This window comes from Canis aureus, chromosome 11, assembly GCF_053574225.1.
Source record: "Canis aureus isolate CA01 chromosome 11, VMU_Caureus_v.1.0, whole genome shotgun sequence".
NCBI classification, from domain to species: Eukaryota; Metazoa; Chordata; class Mammalia; order Carnivora; family Canidae; genus Canis; species Canis aureus.
In genome coordinates, this window is record NC_135621.1 from 30429821 (window position 1) to 30450936 (window position 21116).

The 21116-nt window shown below is 54.3% G+C and overlaps 2 protein-coding genes across 3 annotated transcripts in view; one reads left to right on the plus strand and one right to left on the minus strand.

Moving 5' to 3' along the window:
• Positions 1–16991, minus strand: part of NCF4 (neutrophil cytosolic factor 4) — a 74513-nt gene extending 57522 nt beyond the window's left edge. Inside the window, exon 1 of the mRNA XM_077914646.1 lies at positions 16678–16991. The gene's annotated coding sequence lies outside the window, so the exon portion shown is untranslated. The remainder of the gene's footprint in view (positions 1–16677) is intronic.
• Positions 1034–19395, plus strand: PVALB (parvalbumin). Of its 2 annotated transcripts, none has more exons than XM_077914648.1 (5): positions 1034–1089; positions 3338–3405; positions 5098–5230; positions 6402–6511; positions 19172–19395. In XM_077914648.1, the coding sequence occupies exons 2-5, from the start codon at positions 3345–3347 to the stop codon at positions 19198–19200; spliced, it is 333 nt and encodes a 110-aa protein (XP_077770774.1). In that variant the 5' UTR covers positions 1034–1089; positions 3338–3344; the 3' UTR covers positions 19201–19395. The 2 variants fall into 2 exon arrangements, with proteins under 2 accessions (XP_077770774.1, XP_077770773.1); XM_077914647.1 differs by lacking the exon at positions 1034–1089 and adding an exon at positions 2822–2913.
• Positions 19396–21116: the final 1721 nt, after the last annotated feature.

Consider the following 21116-nt stretch of genomic DNA (forward strand, 5'->3'; position numbering starts at 1 on the left):
GTGGTCAACAAGGTACTTGGTGCAGCTTCTCTCCCAAAGAGATATTGCACAGAGGACAGGCCTCCTTATGTCGGCATCAAGAACTGAACTTCCCTGCAGATAATGTCAGCGCCCTGGAGATTTTTTTTTAAGGTTGAGGATGAGGACAGGAAATGATCATGGTATTCATACTAGATACTCGGTAACTATTTGTTAAATTCATTCATTCATTCACTCATTCATTCATGCTTTTCAAGCATGACCTCTTGGATACCAGACACATCGTGCCAGAGATACCTCTGCAAATCTCATAAAAGCTACAGGTCTTTGCTTTACAAGAGCACATCTGCATGTGACGTTTTGCATATAATTTCAGGGTGTTCTTAGGCCCCCAAACCCATCCACAGAGCAAAGTTTGCCCCTCACTGAGCTCACTTTATAGGTGGGGAGATGGGAATGCAAAGAGAGGAAGGGGCTTGTCAGAAAGCATGCAGAACACATCTCTAGGCACTAAATCATGTCCAGAAAGTGCTTGGCCCACTCCCGGCCACGGGTTTGTGGCTTTGAGTAGTAACTCCCATCACACCCAGCATCTTTGTGCTGTTTCTTCATCCATGTGAGCGTGACCAGGCCCACACAGCAAGGCTGTGGTGAGGAGGTGGCGTACGTATAAGAAACTAGTCCAGCTCTGTGCATGGAGGACAGTTCCTGTCCCATTCATTTGCTCGCCTTTTCTCTTCCTTTTCTGCAAGATTTGGGAGGGCAGGAACAGTGCTGCCATCTAAAGTGATCAAAGAAGGCTTCGTGGAAGAGGAGAGCCCTGCCTGTGCCTCAGTTTTGGGCCCCGGAGGGAGGCAGGGGCCAAGCGTTATTAATAGGCCTGGCTTGATGGGCCCAGGGAGGGTGAATGTGATACCCATACCCAGCACTATGGCTGGGAAGTACCTGACACCAGAAGGGGAGGGGGCTGGGGGCTGGGGGTAGCGCCTCCTCCCAAAATAGCCAGAGCAGAAGCCTATATAGGTGGCCATCCCACTGCCAGGCTCACTTCCCTGCAGGACCTCCCACCGGCCAGGCCTTTTGGGTTCCAGCCCTCCACCCCCACCCAAGGTGAGTGGCAGCTACTGAGGCTGGAGATTGGATGCAGTCGGGAGGAGGCCAGATGGAAGGGACAGCCGCCTTGTCCCTACCCCCAGTGACACGGGGCTGGGAGGGGGTGCTGAAAGGTCAGCAGCTGTGGAATCCAGGCCTGAGAGTACGAATTCCTGGGCTCTCCACCCGAACTCCTGATGTGACCTAGGACAAATCCCTCCCCCTGGCTGGGACTTGGGTTCCCCACCTGTGAAACGAGAGGGGTGGAGCCAGGCATCTGTAGAGTCTGGTGATGCCATCAGAGGAGGCCCATGAGTGGGCAGCGGAGGCAGGAGGAAGGGTGTGGGGGGCTGGCAGGTTGACCCCAATAACAGCACCTGGTGCTCTGGCTGGGTAGACCCCAGCCCAGAGAGGTTGTCAAGTTGATGGAAGGCTTCTTTAGCAGGGAGAGATGGAGGAAGGAGGGAGGATGGACCCAGCCTTTGCCTCGAGGGTCAGTGTTTGGGCATGGTCTGTGGCTCGGACAGGTGGAACTTGACAGGGCTGGGTCCTGGGCAGTGGAGAGGGGCTCCACGGACAAGAGTCACTGAACTCCAAGTTGGCAGACTGGGGAGGGGGGTCTCTCTCTGACACTGCCTTGCTGTGTGTCCTTAGGCCATTTACTGACCCTCTCTGGCCTCAGTTTCCCCATCAGTATAGCATAAGGATCCTTTAGCTAGGGAAACAGACTCTCCAATTAGGCCCCTGGGGGAAGCTGAGCCTGGGGGTTGAAATGATTGCACAGAAGCCCAGCATGTCCACGTGAACAGCTTGGCTCAGGGCCGGGACAGCAGGGCAGCTGAGGGGTCTGTGGAAGGCCATGCAGCAAGAGACAGCGGGTCAGGAGCTACAGCCTCTGCCCCTTGGAAGCCAGCTGGAGGGCTGCAGACTGAGGAGCTGACTCACAGGGAGGGGGCAGCCGGAGCAGCATCGTCCTAAGGTTTCCAGGAAGGGCAGCCGTCCAGGGCTGAGCCGAGGGAGACAGTGTTGACAGCGAGTGTGCCGGAACTCGAGCAGCTGGACAGTTCTCCCCAGCCGCCCACCAAGTGGCACCAGATTCAGCCCCGGCCCACCTGCCTACACCTTCCGTTGGAGTCTCGAGATCCCATCACAAAGGACCACCAAGACCATCAACGCAAGAGAGGGAGACAGACGGCCAGGAAAGGGGAAGGTCAGAACCCAAGGTCACACAGGGACTTAGCACAGCCATAGATCTAGAACCCAGGCATCCTGACTCCCCGTCCAGTGCTCCGCATACTGTGGAGGCAGCTGGTTGCAGCCTGAATCCTTGTTGGGAGACTGGGAAAGAATGCAACTGGTCTCTGGCTGCCTAACATTAGGAAGTGTCACATTTCCCAGAGATGAAGTTCAAGCCATAAAACCTGCTGAGCTTGTTTAGAAAATGTGGTCCAATGGTACCAGCCTCTCCTCCAAACATGGGTCTTCTGGTCTCCAAGTGGGGAGAGGGTGTATACAGATTTCAAGTGGCCTCTCCCACCCTATCCTCTCCCAAAATGTTTGTGGGGGCAGGGGTCTGGACCCACACGCTCTACTCCTGTACTCAGGAGACCAGGGGAGCAAGTAGCTAGAGATCTGAGAACAGTTCTTTGGAGAAAAAAAAAAAATGATTTCAGTGCATCCCTGGCCAGATGTGGGATGGGGCATCCGGAGAGGGCCTGAGCGGCGGCCCTATCCCATCCGTGCCACCTCCTCCCAGCAGCCCGAGGGTCAGGTTTCCAGACCTCAGCGCTCAGATTTTGCAGCATAAATTTGCATCCAGGACAGACCAGAGCTGAGGCGGAGGTAGGAGCGGAGAGAGAATGGGAGGAGGGCCGAGGGGCCCACCGGGGTGTAGGCCGGGCCCCTGACGGTCCGGGATCGGAGGGACAGGGGCGCGCTCCGAGGCGCACCGACCCGAGACGCTGCGCTGCACCAGGCTGGCGCCTCCCGCGTGCCCTTGACGGCAGGCGAACCTTCCCGCCCCGCTGGTTCCAGAGTCGACCCCCTGGGACCCCGGGGACCCCCGGCGGGGGCGGCGCGGCGGGTCGGAGCGGCGGCGCGGGGCCCGAGCACCTCTGGCTGCGCGCCCAGCCCCGCGCCCCCTGGCTCTGCGCCAGGCCGGCGGGCGTGCGCCCGGCGCGCATCACTGCAGCGCTGGTCATATGAGCAGAAATGATGAGAAAAGCACTTTTTAATCTTTTCGCACTTGCTCTGCCCGCTCAAACAGTTGCAGGATGTCGATGACAGACTTGCTCAACGCTGAGGACATCAAGAAGGCAGTGGGGGCCTTTACCGGTGAGCACGCTCTCCCCTCCCCGGCCCTCGCCCCATCCACCACCCTAGCCCCCCGCACGCCCGCTGGCCCCCGGGCTGACCCGTCCTCCGGGGCGCTCCCCTGCCCACGCATCCTGCGGGGCGCCGGCGGGACGGAGCAGGGGGCTCCCCGCATTTCCCAAACTCCTCCCGGGCGGGACCTGGCGCAGGGGGCGGGTGGGGAGGCCCCCCGCGCTCTGCCCGACAACCAAAACTTGCCGGTGCCAGAGGCCGGGTGGCCGCGCTGCGAGGACTCGGGGTCCCCGACAAAGGGCAGAGACCGGGTCGTAAGCGGGACCTCTAGGTCCTTGTGGGGCGCTTGCTGCTTCCCCTTTAAGGAACTTGGAGGGGCTGCAGGTGCACACGCCTTCTCTCCAAGCAGCCCCTGTGGGAGACCCCCGTTCAGAACGGGACTCTGGGACTCTTCCCGGCTGGCTGGGGGCGGTTGGCTCCCCGCTGTCCAAGCCCCTCTCTGGGGCTCAGAGGACACCCCACCACCACCACCCGCCTAGGCGGCACTGGGAGCGAGTGAGTGGGGTGACCTTCCCGCAGCTGGTGCTCTGCTCTGCCCAACCCCGTGGAGAGCATCCTCAGGGCTTGCAACTTCCAGCCTAAGTCTGTGGCCCGGGAGGGGAGCTCACGCTGGAACCTCTCTGAGCTGCCCTGGGCTTGAGCACTTGGCTGCCTACCTGCTCCCTCCCTCTCCTCACCCAGGTGCAGAAACTGAGGCTGGGAGACCACCAGAAACTTGCCCAAGGTCACCTTGCACAGCCAAAGGGGGCTTAGGACTAAGCTCACCTCCAGGGCTTGGTCCTATCTATACCTTCGTATCAGCAGTGGACAGAGCAACTGTCCCCACCTCAGCCCAGGGCTGAGGAGAGAACATGACTCTCAACAGGACCCCCACCCCACCCCGCCATGCACCCTTAAATTACTCTAACATTGTTTCTTCTCTGGGTAATTCTGAAAGGGAGCTCGGGACAGAAAATTGGGGAGGGGGCTTCCCATTTCCCTTCTGCTTGGCATTCTCTCCTCAGGGTATGAAGCAGCTCTTGGAGGCCACCCTCCCCTCAGTGCTGGGCTAACCTACCCACACTACTCTGTGACCCACCTTGCTCCCTCTTAGAAGAAACTTAACTGGGACTTCCTGGGGAGCTTACAACACTCCCCCAACTCCCACTGCAATTGTTATCTGTGGCAAAGCCAGGATTTCTGGGTCCTCCCCCTTCCTCCTCCCACTCTGTGACCTTGGGAGAAACTTGTCCTCCCTGGGTCCATGGATTTTCTGGCAACACAAAAGGTCAACCCCACATACACACACCATGTTCACACAGCCTCCCAATCCCCTACCCACCCCCACTCAGTGACACCCAAAAACCTTCATGGAACCCAGGAGGCTCCCCTGCCTTCAAAGGCTAATGGTGAAGGGTACAGATACATGTAGGGGCAAGTCTACCTCTTCCACTTCTAGCTGTGTGACCTTGGGCAAAGCACCATCCCTCCCAGAGCTGCTCTGGGCTCCGTCAGCCCTCCCACAGAGGCGCACCCCATGACCCCTCAGCGCTGGCCCAGGGAGGTCAATCAGCAAATGCAGTGACACCCCCCTTCTGCTCTTCTCTACTGCCCTTCCTTTGTCCTCATTTTCACCCACTCCTCTCCACCCCACCCCCACAGCTGTCGACTCCTTCGACCATAAAAAGTTCTTCCAAATGGTTGGCCTGAAGAAAAAGAGCCCGGATGATGTAAAGAAGGTGTTCCACATCCTGGATAAAGACAAGAGCGGCTTCATCGAGGAGGATGAGCTGGGGTAAACTGAGGCCTGCAGGGGCTGTCCATCCCGAGAGGGAGTTGGGGTTGGGACTCTGGCTTCCGAGTGCCCATCAGATCTGCCCTTCTTTCTGCACCGCTGGCAGAAAATAGCTGGGCCTCCCCACTGTTGCTTCCGGAAAAATGAAATCTGCCGCAGAAAGTGCAACTAACTAGATTAAATTATAGCCACTTAATATTGCTAATGGGATGATGCTACTTAATAATTTAATGCACAATGAAGAGGCAGGTTTTCTGGATGCCTAACGCCATGTGCAAGACAGGGAGCGCTTGCTGGAGTATTTATTTCATTGATTTCTCATTTGCCTAAAAGGTGCCATCCACCATCCTGCGGACCCCCCCACAAGTTGGCACCAGCACAGCTAAAGCAGTCTGGACAAGTTGGGGGGGGGATGCAGAACCAAGTTTGGGGGTCAGGAGTCCTGGGAGCAAAGCAGAGGAGGGGAAGATAATGACTAGGAAAATGCACCTGGCTCCTATCTGCCCACCCAGCTGTGCCTTATGTCACTCTCTAGCCAAGACAGTCTTAAATTTCGTCCTAAAGAGAAGGGGGAGGCTGTGGAGAGAGACCTTTCCATAGTGACTCCCCCAAATCTCACCCCAAATCATCTTGCAAGGGTGCCCTTTGTCTAGAACTTTCTCCTTCTACCTACTCACCCACACACATACACACAGGCTGACTTCTACTTGTCCTCCAGGTGCCACCTTCTCCAGGAAGCCTCCCCTCACCCCAGGTGGGATGGATGCATCCTTTGAGCACTCTTCACTATCATTGCATCCATCACCCTGTCTAGTCTCTGAGTACTCGACCTCCTCCTCATTTTTTCAGGTGGCTTCCTTCTCTGTGCCCCCGGGTTTCCAGCATGGTCCCAGCACAGAGAAGACACTTTTGCGTTTGTTGGGTTGGCTGAATAAAGGAACGCAAGTGCCCTGCCTGAAGTGAGGTCGACCTTTCCCTGAGGACGGCTCGTCCTTCCTTGCACACTCACCCATGCAAGCACAGCCACAGCCAGGGCTCCCGGGCCCAGCACAGCAGCGTGTGTGCCTGCTGCTGGCCACCCATCCCGGTTACAGAGACCAGCCCACCATCCAGACGCTGTTCCTGCACAAGGTGACCTCCACCTGACTGCCTCCCTGGATTTTCTCCCCAGATTCATCCTGAAGGGCTTCTCCCCAGATGCCAGAGACCTGTCTGTGAAAGAAACCAAGACGCTGATGGCCGCTGGAGACAAGGACGGGGATGGCAAGATTGGGGTCGATGGTGAGTAGCCGTGACCTGGGGCCAGAGCACATCATGGATCTGGGGATGTTTGGATGCTAAAAGCTCGGAGCCATCTCTGTCACAGGAAGGTGAGAGGAGGGGTCCCACACTCCCCAGGATTAGGTGTGGGAGCTCTGACACACACACACACACACACACACACACAAACACACACCTGAACAACCCAAAAGGAATAGATTTTTTTTTTTATCCCCACTGTGTAGGGAATCAAGGAGAATTTGGGGCATTCCCCTCAACTCTGCACTTTTCCCTGGGTTCTGGTCCTGGCTCTGCCCAAACTGGCTGTGTGACCTTGGGCCATCTCTGTCCTTCTCTGGGCCTCCGTCTTCCAACCGTAACCTGAGGAGATGAGGCCAGCTGATCCCCAAGCACCCTGTGGGCTCTCATGTTCTCAGATTCCAGGGATGGAAATTCCTTATCTTCTATCCTCTTCAGCATCTTGTCCTGGTATCCTGTAACTTCGGGTTTTAAAAACCTGTTTTGGCTTCACCCAAATATACCCTTACAGCATTGTAAGCGAGCCAGGAAAAACAGCCAGCCAGCAATCAGCTGGGAATTAGGAAAAGGAATATCTGGCCATGCCCTGCTTTTCAGGCTTTGCTTCCAGAACAGATGAGGGGCTGGCGGTCCACCATCCCACATCCTTCTCCATTCTGATCTAACTAGCGTTCACAGAGCACACCCCAGCAGCCTTATCTTTCTCAGCATCCCAACAGCTTTGGGAATGATCTCCATTTTGCAGATGGACAAACTGAGGCTGAGGTGCTCGGCCTGTTCACAGAGCTAGGACCTAAGTGGGCAAGTGGGGATTTAGAAGAACAATTTCCAGCAAGCTGTGCCACATCTCATAATGGTCCTTCCTGTCAACCTAAGAGAAAAGTTGGCCTCTGGGTTCCAATCCCTACCACTTTCTGGCTGTGTGACTTTGGGCAATTCGAGTAACTACTGTGGGCTTCAGTTTTCTCATCTCTGAACTGAGGATAATGATAGTCCTTTTCTCATGGGATTGTCGTGAGGATTAGATGTGTTAATGTGTAAAAGGTTTAGAATAGTGTCTGGCACAGAGTCAGTGCTACATATGTGTTTAACTACATTTTTAAAAATAGGGACTAGGTTGTCTTCATCCTTTTATATCCAGTATGTAGCCCACACCTGCCCCAGAGCAGGCACTTGATAAACATCCTTTCCCGAGTGTAAAGTCCAGCCCCCCACGCTCTGCCTCCCCTCGGCCTGTCCCCCAGCTGTGACCTTGGCCCTGCCACCTCTTTCCACCCAGTTCCTGTGCCTGGCAAGTGACGTGCACAATTTAATCCTAAGACCTGCTTGGGCTCATTGTGAAAATTAAGTGGCTATCGACACAATATGGCTCTGGGAAAGTTAAAAGGGTTCTGAATATGGGTGTAGTTTATGAAAGTTTTATGTCAGAGACCATAATGGAGAGAAACTCAAGCAAGGTCAGATGCAGCTAGTCGCCTGGCCTTCCGGTCCCAGCTGTCTCTCCTGCAGCTGTGAAGGAGGGAGGTGATTTTAAAGGAGCCAGAACAGAAAGTGCTGGAGGGAAATGGGAGACTGGTCTTGGCGGTTCCGGTGAGTGGTGAGTGGCACCCTGAGCCAGGGCTTTCTGCCAGGACCCCAACCCAGACGTCCAGACCTGCTTCCCATTTTTATTTGCAGCTACTATGGCCACAGCTTGGAAGCCGTAGGCAGGGTCTTCATGGTTGGCTGCTCCCGAGCGACCTACATGATAAAGAAAAACCAGGCCAGATCCCTCTTAGGCTGCTTCCCTGCTTCCCTCCCTGCCCACCTCACATCTTAAAGAGCTAACTCAACTCTTCCAACAAGTCCAGCAGACGTTTACTGGGTGACAGGCCTGTGCCAGGCTGTCAGGGAGGTAAAGATGAATTAGACCCTACTCCCAGAGGCACTTTTCCTGGCTGGGTGCCCCAGAGCACCGGCTCAGACACCCTGAGCCCAGTTGCTCGTCGATAAACTGGGCATGACAACACACGGCTCACTGGCATCTGTGAAGATTCCATGACACGATGCGTGTTGAGCGCAGCACCCAGCACATTGCAAGTACTCAGCAAACAGCAGCTACGATACTATTTCTATTCTATCTGCAGGTTGCTTGCAGTTCTATGTATATGTACACAAAGGAAGGGCAATGCCAGGGAGGTGCAGAGGAGCCTTCTGGAGAGGAAGAGACAGTGGCGCTTAGGCAGATTGGAGGCTGGGGACTGGAAGCCGCTAGTTGAAGTCGGGGGGCACGAGGGGGATGGTTCTGGGAGAGCTCAGGGTGAGGTGTTGGTTTCAGCAAAGACACAGGCTGGGAGGTTTAGGGATGTTTAGAAAGGGGCAAGAAGGTTGTTTTGCCAGGGGCAGAAAGAGAAAGAGGATTGTTCCCAGAATGGCAATGTGTGCCCAGCCCAGAACTGAACCCTGCATCACCCATGACAAGTGCAGGTGCAGAAAGGGCAGTGCCGGCGCCCAAGGTACAGTGGGTGCAAACCCTGGTTGGTCTGCCAGTGCAGTTCAAGCTCAGGCTGACCTGGGGAAGGTCTGGGGGTCTGCACAGAATGAAGCAGGGTGGGGCAGGAGAAGAAACAGGGGACAGCGAGAACAGATCCCCTGAGGCAGCGAGGGGGCCCCCACATGGTGCACCTTTGAAATGGGAAGATGCAGATACCTTCCCCCCACCTCCACTCCAAACCTGGTACTTTTTCTGGAGGGTGCCCAATAGGCAGTGAGATAGGAGCAGAGGCCTTTGCAGGCCCCTGGGAGGTCCTGTTTCAGGCACTCTGCTTTCCTGCCTGTTTCCTCTAAAGGCAAAGGGTTCTGAGCCCTGCCTGCCCATCAGCAGGAGGATGCTTTCAACTCCTGGTGGGACCTGAGGCAAGTCACGGAAAACCCCCTCTGACCTTCAGGGACCTGATCTTTACAATCAGGAGTCAGATCATTAGCCAATCACTGGGGTCCCTGCCAGGACTGGGACTCCACGGATGCCCCAGTGAATAAACCTCTAGGCAGAGGACCAGCTGAGCCTGTGCCACCTTGAACAATATCAGCAGTGATATCTAACTTTTTAAAAAGATTTTATGTATTTTTTTCATGAGAGACACAGAGACACAGGCAGAGGGAGAAGCAGGCTCCCTGCGGGGAGCCCAATGCAGGACTCGATCCCAGGACCCTGGGATCACAACCTGAGCCAAAGGCAGATGCTCAACCCCTGAGCCATCCAGGCATCTGTAACATCTAATGTCACCGAGCACTTACTGTGTGTCAGGCACTGTGCTTAACATTTTACCTTATCTTCCTAGCTGCCTCTGAGGTGGATACTATTACTATCCTCATTTTATTAACTATCCCAGAACACTTAAGCCTCAGAGAGGGTAAGGGGTTTGCCTAAGTTTCGTATCTCAGAAGAGACGTGGTCAGGATCCGAGTTCATGTCTGCTGGACTCAAAGCACATGCCCTGTGCTGTGTGCTTTATTCATTCATTGAGTTCAGTGAGCATCCGCCCTAAGATGGTTTTACATACCGACCCATAACTGGCTTCTTTCTCCCCCCACGGCCATGCCAGCTCCTCAAGAGCAGGAACTTTGTTTTGTTCCATTCTCACCCCACCACCTAGAATAGTGCCTGGCACACAAAGAAAGTTTGCCAAATGAATGAATGAATGAATGAGTGAATACTTGGCCAGCTCTGGGGACACAGTGATGAGGAAGTGTAGTGTGTAGGGAGAGGTCTGCAGGCAAAGGCTGGAGACCCATGTGGGCTGAGGGCTTGCACGTAGCAGGTGCTGGGGGATTGTAAAAGCAGGACCGCCTTCATCTCCCACCGTTTGCCCTCTCAAGGTGAGTGATGCTTACCAGGTCCTTAAGGACCCCAGATTGAAGGAAGGGGATAGAAAGACAAAGTTCTAATAATAACCCTTTGCATTCCCGTCTCTGGGGTAGCTACTTCCAGGAAGCTCAAAGACTTTTATAGATATGGTCGATCGATTCTCTAAAGCCACCCTTGAGAGGCTGGTGCAGAGCTGGTAAAGGAAGGTTTTAAGGCCGGAAAGGAGAGAGAAACTGGACAGAGGTGGAAGGAGCCCCCAAACCCAGCCATGGTTGCAAAACCAGGCACTAAGGGCAGGTGAGACTGCTAAATTACAGGCTCCTCTCAACTCTCTGCCCCTCACATTGGTGCTCTAGTCTCAAACTAGAGCCAACATCAGAGTCACTGGAGGGCTTTTCACAACACAGATGGCCATGCCCGAACCCCAGAGCTTCTGATTCCTTAGGACCGGAGTGGGGCCCCAGTGTTCACATTTCCACCAAGTTCCCGGTGGTACTGATGCTCCGGGGACCACACTCTGAGAACCACCACCTTACAGTGATCCTAGAAGGCAGGTGCCATCACTCTTCCCCTTCTACAGATGAGGACACCGAGGCACTGAGGGGTTAAGCACCCAGGGTCACTCAGTAGCAGACTCGGAGGGCCAGCCAGGAACCCCACCCCCACCCCTTACCCTACCCACCGCCCCCACCACCCTGCCTCTCACACAGATGTGTCCCCTGCCTGGGCTCTAGCTACACTTGCAATGCTGCCCTTGTGGGATGAGCAGGCTGACAGGACTAGCAGTTACCACCCATGTGGCCCGTCCTGTGTGCCGGGCACTGCGCCCCAGCTGTAGCTCTTCTAGCTCGTGCAGCCCTCACGGCAGCTCCACGAGATATACCCTCACTGTACAGACATGCAACCCGAGACTCTGGGAAGTGGGGGGACTTGGCTAGGATCCCACAGCTAATCAGTATCTGGGCCGCTCCAAACCTTGACACTGACTCGATATCCCACTGTTCCCCACAGTGCTATGGACAAGATCTGCACACCCTGCATTCTCTCTCTCTCTCTCTCTCTCTCTCTCTCTCGCACACACACACAATCCATCATCGATCATAGCTATGGGTTCCCCAAAACCTGATCCCAGTGATGGGTCCTGTTTCCAAGGCTTCCAGCCTATTCCAGCCCGAGACCCTATGGTTTGCCTTGTGCTTCTGTTGCTGGAAAATTTCATCATAATTATTGCTGGACCACTGCGTTCTGTTCCACTCATGTGCCTCAAGGCACTTGGTTTTCTGCTTCCTTCTTGGTGAAATCTGTTCTCTTTTATCCTTAAGCGGCCCACTTAGCTTGGCGGGTGGGAGCGAGGGAGTGAGCCCTTGGGCCGAAGCACCTGGAGTCAGGCTGAAAATCCAACCTGCAGAGTGCGTGTGTGGACACGGTGTGGACGGCCAAGCCCTTTTCTCTCCCTGGCCCCCGTCTCCTCATCCCAAGGTGGGAACATAAATACCCCCCCTCCAAGGGCTGCTGCTTGCATTAAGTGAGTGTTCTGGAAATGATTCCTTTCCTATTTTATATATGTGCCTTGTCTGGGAAGCCACCTCGAAACTCTTGTGGAATACCAGCCCTCGAAGGAAAGAAAACAGGGTCTAGGATGCGAGGACAGCGAGAGGGACTGCAGGAGAGGTGCTGCAGCCCTCCAGCCGCTGTGGGACCTGGTGTGCGGGGAAGGCAGGACGTGCACATCGGGGCCAGCCGTGGTCCCGGCGGCAGAGCGCTCCGCTGTGTGTGGCGTTGTCCGGTCTCCCTGTCTTCACACCGGCCCCATAAGGTCGGGATGGAGGGGGACAGAGTCTGCGATCCCCACTGAGAGTCATGGTAACAGGCCTGGGTGGAGGGTGCGAGCCAAAGTCACACAGAAATCCTTGGCAGAAGGGAACCCGTGTCTCCTGACTGCCACTGCCTCAGCCCGGTTGCGCTATATAACATTCGGGTTATAAATGGTCCCTGGGCTTAGGGAGATGCCTGCTTCAATTCCCCAGTGGATGGAGGCTCCCTGCCTTGTGCGGGGCTAGATAAGATGGAGCAAAGGGAGAGGAAGCGGCGCTCCTTCTAGAGCTGCCCTCCTGGGAGGCGAACAGGAGGGACGGGGGGTGGGAGGAAGATGCCCCCTCTCCTCTGATCCCTCTCCTGCTTCCAGGGATCAGGGCCTGGAACCCCAGCATCTGAGACAGAGACGCCCCCCTCCCACACCATGTAAGCCATGCCTGAGTTAGAATCTTCCTGGCTCAGTGACTCGCAGACTCAGTTTCCCTGTTGGCAAAATCGGGACAAGAGAGCCAGCGCAGATACAACAGGATGACACCCAGGGCAGCGCCTGGCACAGAGCAAGCCCCCAGGACTGTTGACGCTGCTCCCCATGGCCGTCTGGCTTGACCCCAAATAACCCTGCCTCCCGTTCTCTGGGGTGGGAAGGTGATCCGTGTTTGCAATACCAATTTATAAGAAACCCAGCCCAGGAGCTATTTAGAGGCGAGGTGATAAACCAGGAGGCGGGTGCCTCCATCCTGGTCATCACGACAGAGGGAAGGGAAGAGCTTTCCAAGCGCTGACTCAAGGTCTGTCTCAGTTTCACTTGGGGCTGTCAGCATGTGCTGGTCTCACCTGTCAATAGCTTCTAAATTTGTCCAATCCCCACGGCACTGGGACTGGGACAGACCTAATTAGGCTAATTTCAGCTTCCTGTGGGAAGGGAGAGGGCTGAGCCCTCCCATCCTCTGACCCTCTCCACCCCACCCCGGGGGCCCCTTCAAGAGCCAGGGCAGGGCTCCGGGTCCCTCTGGAGGAGCACCATCCCTCGCATCTCCCTGGTGAGATGTGATTTAGATGCGCTCCGCTCCCTCTGTCTGCGGGGCACCGCTGTGCCAGGCGCTTCTCCTCCAATTACCCCATGTGGTCCTCACGGGAGCCCTATCCTCTTTTTACAGACACTGAAACTGAGGGTCAGAGGCTGAGTGTCCATGGACGGGCACACTGGAGGTGGGATCCTAACTCGATGGCATAGGTGGTGCCAGAAACTTGTAGCAGGTCAGCTGCCCGCTCTTTGGGCTGCCCCCCCTCCCCCCCACTGCCCTCTTCTGCTCACATCCTGTCTTTGTCTCAGGATTTTTGTGGACATTTTGAAGCTCCCACTTGTGTCAGATGGAGAGGAGACCCAAGGGAGATGGAACTAACACTTAAAGACCAGGCATCCTTCTGTATTTGCTCATTTGGGCTTCCCAACAGCCGAGCAAGCAGGCATGATCACATTTGTAAAAAAATAAAAATAAAGTAGTGACCATAGGCCACCCAGCCAGGAAGTGAAGGAACCAGAAGCAGACCCAGCTCCAGGCACCGGGCGGGGACAGGAAATGGTGGGTGATAACAACAACCACGCCAGAAAGTCAATGTGATGGTGCCACTTGCCAGGCCTCGCTCGTCTGTGCCAGGCAGCAGCCAGGCACGTCATAGGCTTGGTTCAAGGTAGCTGAGCTGTAGAAGCACCCTGATGACAACAGCTACCAAATGCTGAGTGCTGGCTGTGTATTGGGCCTGTGATAAGAGCTTTAATGCAGGCTCCTTTGAATGAGCCAAGGAGCTCCATTTTACAGATGGGGAAATGGAGGCACGGTGAGGTGAAGTATATCTCTAGTTCAAGGTCATGGAAGCAGAAATGGGAGTTGGGAGTTGACTCCCAGGGCCCTTGCTCTAAGCGCTGCTGGAGAGCTAGAAAGGCATCTTCTAGCCCCGACATTGCACAGAGGGGGAAAGCACAACCTGGAGGGGTGAGGGTCTTGTGCGGACGTGAGCAGGAGGCAGAACCAAAGTCAGAACCCCCTCCTCGCTCTCCATCCCAGCATCCTACCGCCAAATCAGTTGACTTAGACTTCGCAGGACTTTGTATGTTTGTTCATTTGTTTTTAAGGAGAAACCTGGGCATTTTAGAGGAGACTTTATATATATATATATATAAGAGCATAGCTCGTTAATTGGCTGATTGCTAAGAACTCTGCCCTGAGCTACATACAAAAGGTCCAGGAGAGGTGACCCCTGCCCTCAATTTGTCTACAAAATGCACTGCTCCAGCTTCTGGGAGGATAAAATTAGAATCCAGTGTTCTCTGCAAAAAGCCAGGGCATGTGGCCATTGTGACATCCTGGCTGCTTCAGAGTAGATCCCAGGGTGGGTGGAGGGGCCTGTTTTCAGAGGTTTTTGAAATCGCTACAGGTCCAACATATCTCCCAGTCAGGCTCTGAAATGCCTTGCTTTTCAGGAGCACCCCCTGGTTGGCATTCCCTGGTCACCTTCATGCTGACCACACCAAATGCTACCTAGTGTGAAGGTGGTAAACTGGCTCTTTGCTGATGAGCAGCCCAAGGACCCGTTGTTTGTAGGGTGAGGGTTAGGGAGGTCAGTGCAGGTCGGGAAACTGTAAGGACCAACTTCCCCTATTGACAATCTCTCCATGAGCTGGCATTGGCAGACAGATTCATGTCTCCTTTATCCCAGCACAGAGCAAACCCAGTGCCCAGAGACAGGATACGTCAGCCCTGGCCAGTTTTCCAGATTAAATGGCAGGTTAAGAGTCCCTGCTTGCACCCAATCTGGGATGCCAGCCCGATCAGGAACAGCCTCGCCACATTCAGACAAGGCGTGCACATCAGACCACACACCAAATCCTGCCTCTGCCTTTTATTTTCTGCATGACCCTGACCCTTCACCTCTCTAGGCCTCCGTTTCTCCATCTACAAAATGGGAATCACCCCACTGACCGCCCAGGGCTCTTGTGAGAATTATATGAGGCAAGTCGGAATTTGTCGAACCCCACGGAGGACTCATCAGCCAGCCAGCCAGCCAGCCAGCCATCCGCCCATCCATCCATCTGTCCATCCATTTAGCATTTGTTTTATAGAGCCCATGGAGGACTCATGATCCAGCCATCCATCTGTCTGTTTATCCATCTATCCATCCACCCTTCCATCTATCCACTTGTCATTTTATTATTTTACTCTATCGCTAAGAAAGTTGTAGACAAGTCAAGGCTTCCTGGCCTCCTGGAGTTTACATTCTAGTACAAGGAGACCAACAAAAAAGACCTAAGTCCATAAATAAGCTCATTTCAGAAGAGTGCTAAGTACCATGAAGTAAATAAAACAGGGCTAATATGACAGAGTCATGGGGGTGGCGATATTTGAGCTGGCTCATGGGTCACTCTATACCTGGGTCAAAGTAGGTCGGAAAGCTCCAGGGTAAAGGAGGGAGCCTGAAAGCAGTAGCTTGACTCACGTCTGCTGTGGGATCTTGGTCAAGCTACTTAACTTTTGGGCCTCAGTTTCCCAATCTGTAAAATGCAGACAAAAGCATCTCTCCCATGGAGTAGTCATGAGAATTTAGTGAGATAATATATGTAATACATATAACACTTCCCACTTGGCATTCAATAAATAAGAATTCTTAAATTCTATAAAAATGGACAGTACTAATCAGAGACATCAGAAGAACCACCTGCCTCACCCAGGTGTTGTAGGGTCACAGGAGTCCCTGGCTGACAAAGTGGACACTTTGACCCCAGCCCACGAGAGGGATTTTTAGAGTATTTGCTGTTTGTGTTCTATCCCTGTCCCTCGCTGTTCCCACTCAGCCTGTGACTCCATGGGTTCAGGACCAGCTGGAGGACACGCTCTCTCTCCCACCTGGAGTTAGTACCTAGGCCCCCGAATTCAGGTCGCTCGCCTCTCCTGTCCTCAGGGACGGCCTAGAGACTGGAGAGGGTGGTGTCCACTTCCTAGCTCACACCCCAGGAAGATGAGGAGCCCAGGGATGCGTCCCTCTACCTGGCACGGATCCCACCAGTTATTCCCATGGTGGGAGCATGTGTTCAGTTTGGTTGCTTTTAGTTTTTTCGCTTTTTTATTTGGCAATAATGGTAGCTTTACAGAAGAGCCGTGACAACAGCCCGGCGAGTCCACATGCGGTGTCCCCCAGGGCTGACATTTCACATGGTACCATGGCCCAGGATGGAAACCAAGGGATCGCTTCTCACAAAGTCTGGAGAGGGTGGCACGCATATCAAGGAGCCCTGGTACCTCAGTGGTTCCTGAGGCCACTTCCCGGTCTGTTTTCACGGGTCCCTCCTGAGAAATTGAGGCTGCCTCTCCCTTTGCTGCCCTGAAAGACACCTAGACTGACACCCAGAGAGGCGCATTTCTCAGCAAACACGGCAGGCAGAGCCTGGAACCCTGGCTCCCAATCCTTTCTGGATGCAGTGGGGACTTACCTGGGGGCCCACACTCTGGCAGGCCGGGGACACAGCGTCTCAGAGATGCATCGTGGCCGAGGGCGACAAACTCTTTCTTGTCCTCTCTTGTCCCCTGGAGAGAAAAACAACAGGGCGGACATTCCCTGGGTTCCCTTTATTCCAAATAAAGGTCTCAGAAGACCTGGCTGCTGAGCAGTAGCCCTTGTGACCCTGTGGCTGCCACACAGGGTCCCCACACAGGACCCCACAGTGGGGAAGCCACGGAGAACAGGGGCAGAGGAGCTCACAGTGGGAGCCGAGGGCCTCCTGGCCACCAGCACATCCCTTCTGATGATCTCCCAGCGCTCCCAAGAAGCAGCGCTGACTTTTCTTCCTTTTATGGATGAGGACGGTAAGGCTCAAAGAGGCCAGGTGTTTGTCTAAGGTCACACAGCCCATGCGTGGTGGAGCCAGACTGGGGGCTCAGGCCTTTTCATGGCACAAGCCCTATCATGCAAGAGACCAGCCCAGCGTGGCTACTGGGTCTTTCCCAAATCCACCCCATTGTTTCCTGCCTTCTGAGCCTGCCCGTGAAAAGCCACCGCGTATGACCCCTTCCCCATTCTCTGCTTTCTCCTGTGGGAATCCTGCACCTTCTCATGAGACTCTTTCAGAAGCCACCTTCCCTCTGAAGTTTTGCTGACACCTTAAGTAGAGGGCACCTCTTCTCCCTGTGACAGCGAAGTCTCTGGGCCTTTCATCCATTCACAAACGCACGTGTCAGGCTTGGAGGCAGGTGGTGGGACAGAGCAGGAAACGAGGCGAGAGGGCTCTGGAGCTTTATGAGCCAATGGGAGACAGATAATGAATGAATAAGCAAGAACATGTTCACAAGTATTTCGAGATTGGTAAGTGCTGTGAATAGAATAAAAACTGGTGCTAGCAAAGAGGATCACAGTAGGGGAGAGTCACTACTTCCACCAGAGTGGTCAGAGAGGCCCCAGGAGGAGTGACATCTGAGCGGGGACCAGATGAGTGAGAAGAAGGTAGCTGTGGAAAGTCTGAGAGCACTGCAGGCAGAGAGCACAGCAGGTGCAAACATCCTGAGGTGGGAATGCCCTTGGCACACTTGAGATTCAAACAAAAGGCCAGCAGCATGGAGCATGTCCTGCCAGGTACCATCTCTTCCTTGACTAGACCCCAGAGTTCCTTCAGGGAAAGGATCAGCTTTGGCTCCCTTGTGTCTCCCCTTCCCTGGTAGGGGCCATCCCTTTGTTCATTTAGGTGGAGTTGGATTCGGGGGTAGGACACTGGATGTCCCCCTAGTGTTGACACTGATCTCTGCCATCAATTAATATTCAGCCAAGCAGAGCAGGGGGATGCTCCTGGGGTGGGAGGGGCAGGTGAGCCCACCGTGGACTCGAAGGTAAGCCCTGTGGAGAGACCTGGACCCCAGAGCTTGAGTCCCACCCGACCCCCTCATTACCCAGGAGGCTCAAAACGTCACTTCTTCTCTGGGCCTCGATTTCCCCTTCCATAAAATGGGACTAACTCCCAGTTTCCTGAGTGATGGTCAATGAGCTGTGTGAGACAGGGCCCAGCTCATCCTGAGCACTGTGCACACTCACCTGGCTGACCTGCGTGGAGACGTCACCTGCTCAGGTCTCTCCAGGGTGTTGCTCAGCCCTCCGAGGAGGAAGAGCACACATTGGTTGGTTCTTGAACCACATTGCTCACCAGAATCACCTTTAACAACTAAAATAACTCCTCCCTGACCCCAGGCCTCCTAAATCAGAAATCCTAGGGCAAGGGCCTGGGACTCTGGGTCTTCTTAGATTCTGCTGGTGATCCTGGGGGGCAGCTGAGGAACAATTAGATGAGGAGCTAAGGAGGAGCTCAGGGTCCCACGAGGCTCAGACGGACCTGGGTGTGAACCCTGGCTCTGCTTGTTACTGGCTGTGTGGCCTTGTAAATCCTGCTGGACTATGAGCCTCAGCTTCCTCGTCTGTAGAATGGGGATAATGATCACATGCGCATTACAGGATCATTGTCAGAGTCGAACGGAATCTCGAATATCAAGTGCTTAGAATAGTTGCTGGCATGTGATAAACATTCAGATGATTGCTGCTATCATCACTGTGGTTATTATTAGGAATTTGTGGGCTACGTGACATCATGAAGCAAAAGAGATGGCAGGCTCATTAAGAGAACACTTATCTGGATGAGCACCGACCAAGTGACTGAGTAGCGTATGATACGCCTGAAATGAATCGAACAGCCCACACGTAACAGCGTCAGTTCGCTACACTGGAATGAAAAATGTTTTAAAAGTAACACAAAAAAGAGAGGTGGTAGGCTCACCATTCCTCATCCATTCATTCATTCACCACACTCACTCATTCCCTCACTCTAGGGCTGCAGCAGGTGAAAAACCCAACAGGAAGCGCCGTGCGGGGCCCAGTGGTCAGGCCGTGGTGCATCCTCCTACACTCTCCACCTCTGACTCACCTCTCTGTGTCCTCTTCTTTTGCAGAATTCTCCTCCCTGGTGGCCGAAAGCTAAGAGGCTCTGACTGCCCCAGGTCCTCCACCTTTCTGCCCCAACCACCCAATTTCAGATCCTCTTGATGATGCCCTTCCTGTGTTTCTGTCCAGTGTGTTTATGTTATTTTTTACTCTCCCCATCCCCTGTGGCCCTCAAATGACATCATTCTTCTGAAAAAATGCTGGAGAAAAAATAAAGGCTGTACCAATCGGATTCGACTGCTCGGGAGGCCCCAGGCCTGGTGGGGCATGGAGCCTGCTTTGGCTCTCCAGACACACCTGCACAGGGGCAGGGCAGGATTTAGGCCAAGAATGATAGGAAGGGAGGGAAATTTACTGAGCCTCCTCAGCCTGTGGTACTGAGAATGGCCCTGTGCATGGGTTGCCCATGAATCCTTGAAACTACGCAGAAGGTAGGTGATGAGACTCCCATTTTACAGATGCAGAAACTAAGTCTTACAGAGAAAAGTGATGTGTGTAAGCCCACACAGCCAGGACTTGTGATCAATGGATGGATGGACACCCTTTAAGAAATGACCAAAACTCAACACAGAGTGACTTAAGTAAATAAGGAAGAAAAAAAAGGTTTGATTATGCCCAAAGAGTCCAGAGGCAGGTCTTCAGGAACAGCTGGATCAAGGGGCTCAAGTGATATCAATAGAATTAAGTCCTTCTTCCCTCATCTCCGAGCACCGTGTCCCTTTGTGCTGGATTCATTATCAGGCAGGCTCTCCCTCATGATGGCAAGATTCCTCCAACAGTACCAAAAAAAAGCTAGTACCAAAAAAAAAAAAAAAAAAAAAAAGAGCTTCACTTTCCCAATCACTCCATCAGAAGACTCCAAACTTAGTTGCATTAATACCAGCAGCTGATGTTTATTGTGGACTTCCTGTGTGCTGAACCCTTTACATGATTCCATCTGGACAACAGCCCTAAGAGGGAGTACTATTACTGTCCCCTTTGTGCAGGTGAGGATACAGAGGCACCAGAAAGTTATCTATTTGCCCCAAACTGCACTATGAGTAAATAATGGAGCCAGGGTCCCCAACCCTTGGCAGCCACCACCAGAGCCTGTGTGGAACCAATCACTGTGACCTGAAGGCTAGGGGCCCTGATTGGTGGGTTCTGGGTGGTGCCCATCTGGGGAGACAGGTGGGGGTCAGTCACCTGTCCACAGGAGTGTGGGGGAGACTGGGGGGACCAGGGAAGCATGCCAGCAGGATGGCTTCTGCTCTTTCCCACGACAGCCTTGGGGAGGGAACAGGTGTGTGTTCTCCCTCCCTCACATCAGTCTCCAGACCGCACACCCAGCAGTGCCACCCTCCCCTTGTCCTGGGCCCTACCCTGTCATCAAAGGCTGGGCTATCAGAGAAGGTTCTCACTGAGGGTGAGGCCGGGCGGCAGGCAGCCCCAGCAGGTTTCAGGGCAAAGGAAGGTGAAGAGGGGCCCCATGTAATGCAGGAGGAGCGGCTGGGCTGGGGAGCTGCAGCGTCTCCCCGCAAACCAGAGCAGGGCCCCGTGAGGACAGGCAGGTCAGCAACAGTGCCGACCACCCCTGCCTGCTGGCCTGAGGTGGCTGTCAGTGCTCTCCGCTCACAGCTGAATGACAGCCCACACATCAGAGTTCAGACTCAGGGCAGCACGTGGCCCAGCGGCCAAGCATGTCTGAAAGCAGGGCTGTTCAACCTCCGAGGGGACACAGGACATTGGCTCCAGGGCCAGGATTTGTCTGGGGCCATGAGCAGGACAAGGACAGGATGGCTTCCCCCAGGGGAGGGCACCTTTCTGGGGGTGAGGAGTACAGCGGCGTTGTGTGTGAGGGGATATAATGACAAGTGATGCAACCCCGGCCTTCTGTCCCCCAGCCTCCTCCTGCCTCCTACTACAGAGCTCTAGATTTCGTCCATTCGCCTCACCTTCACCACCACTGCCTGA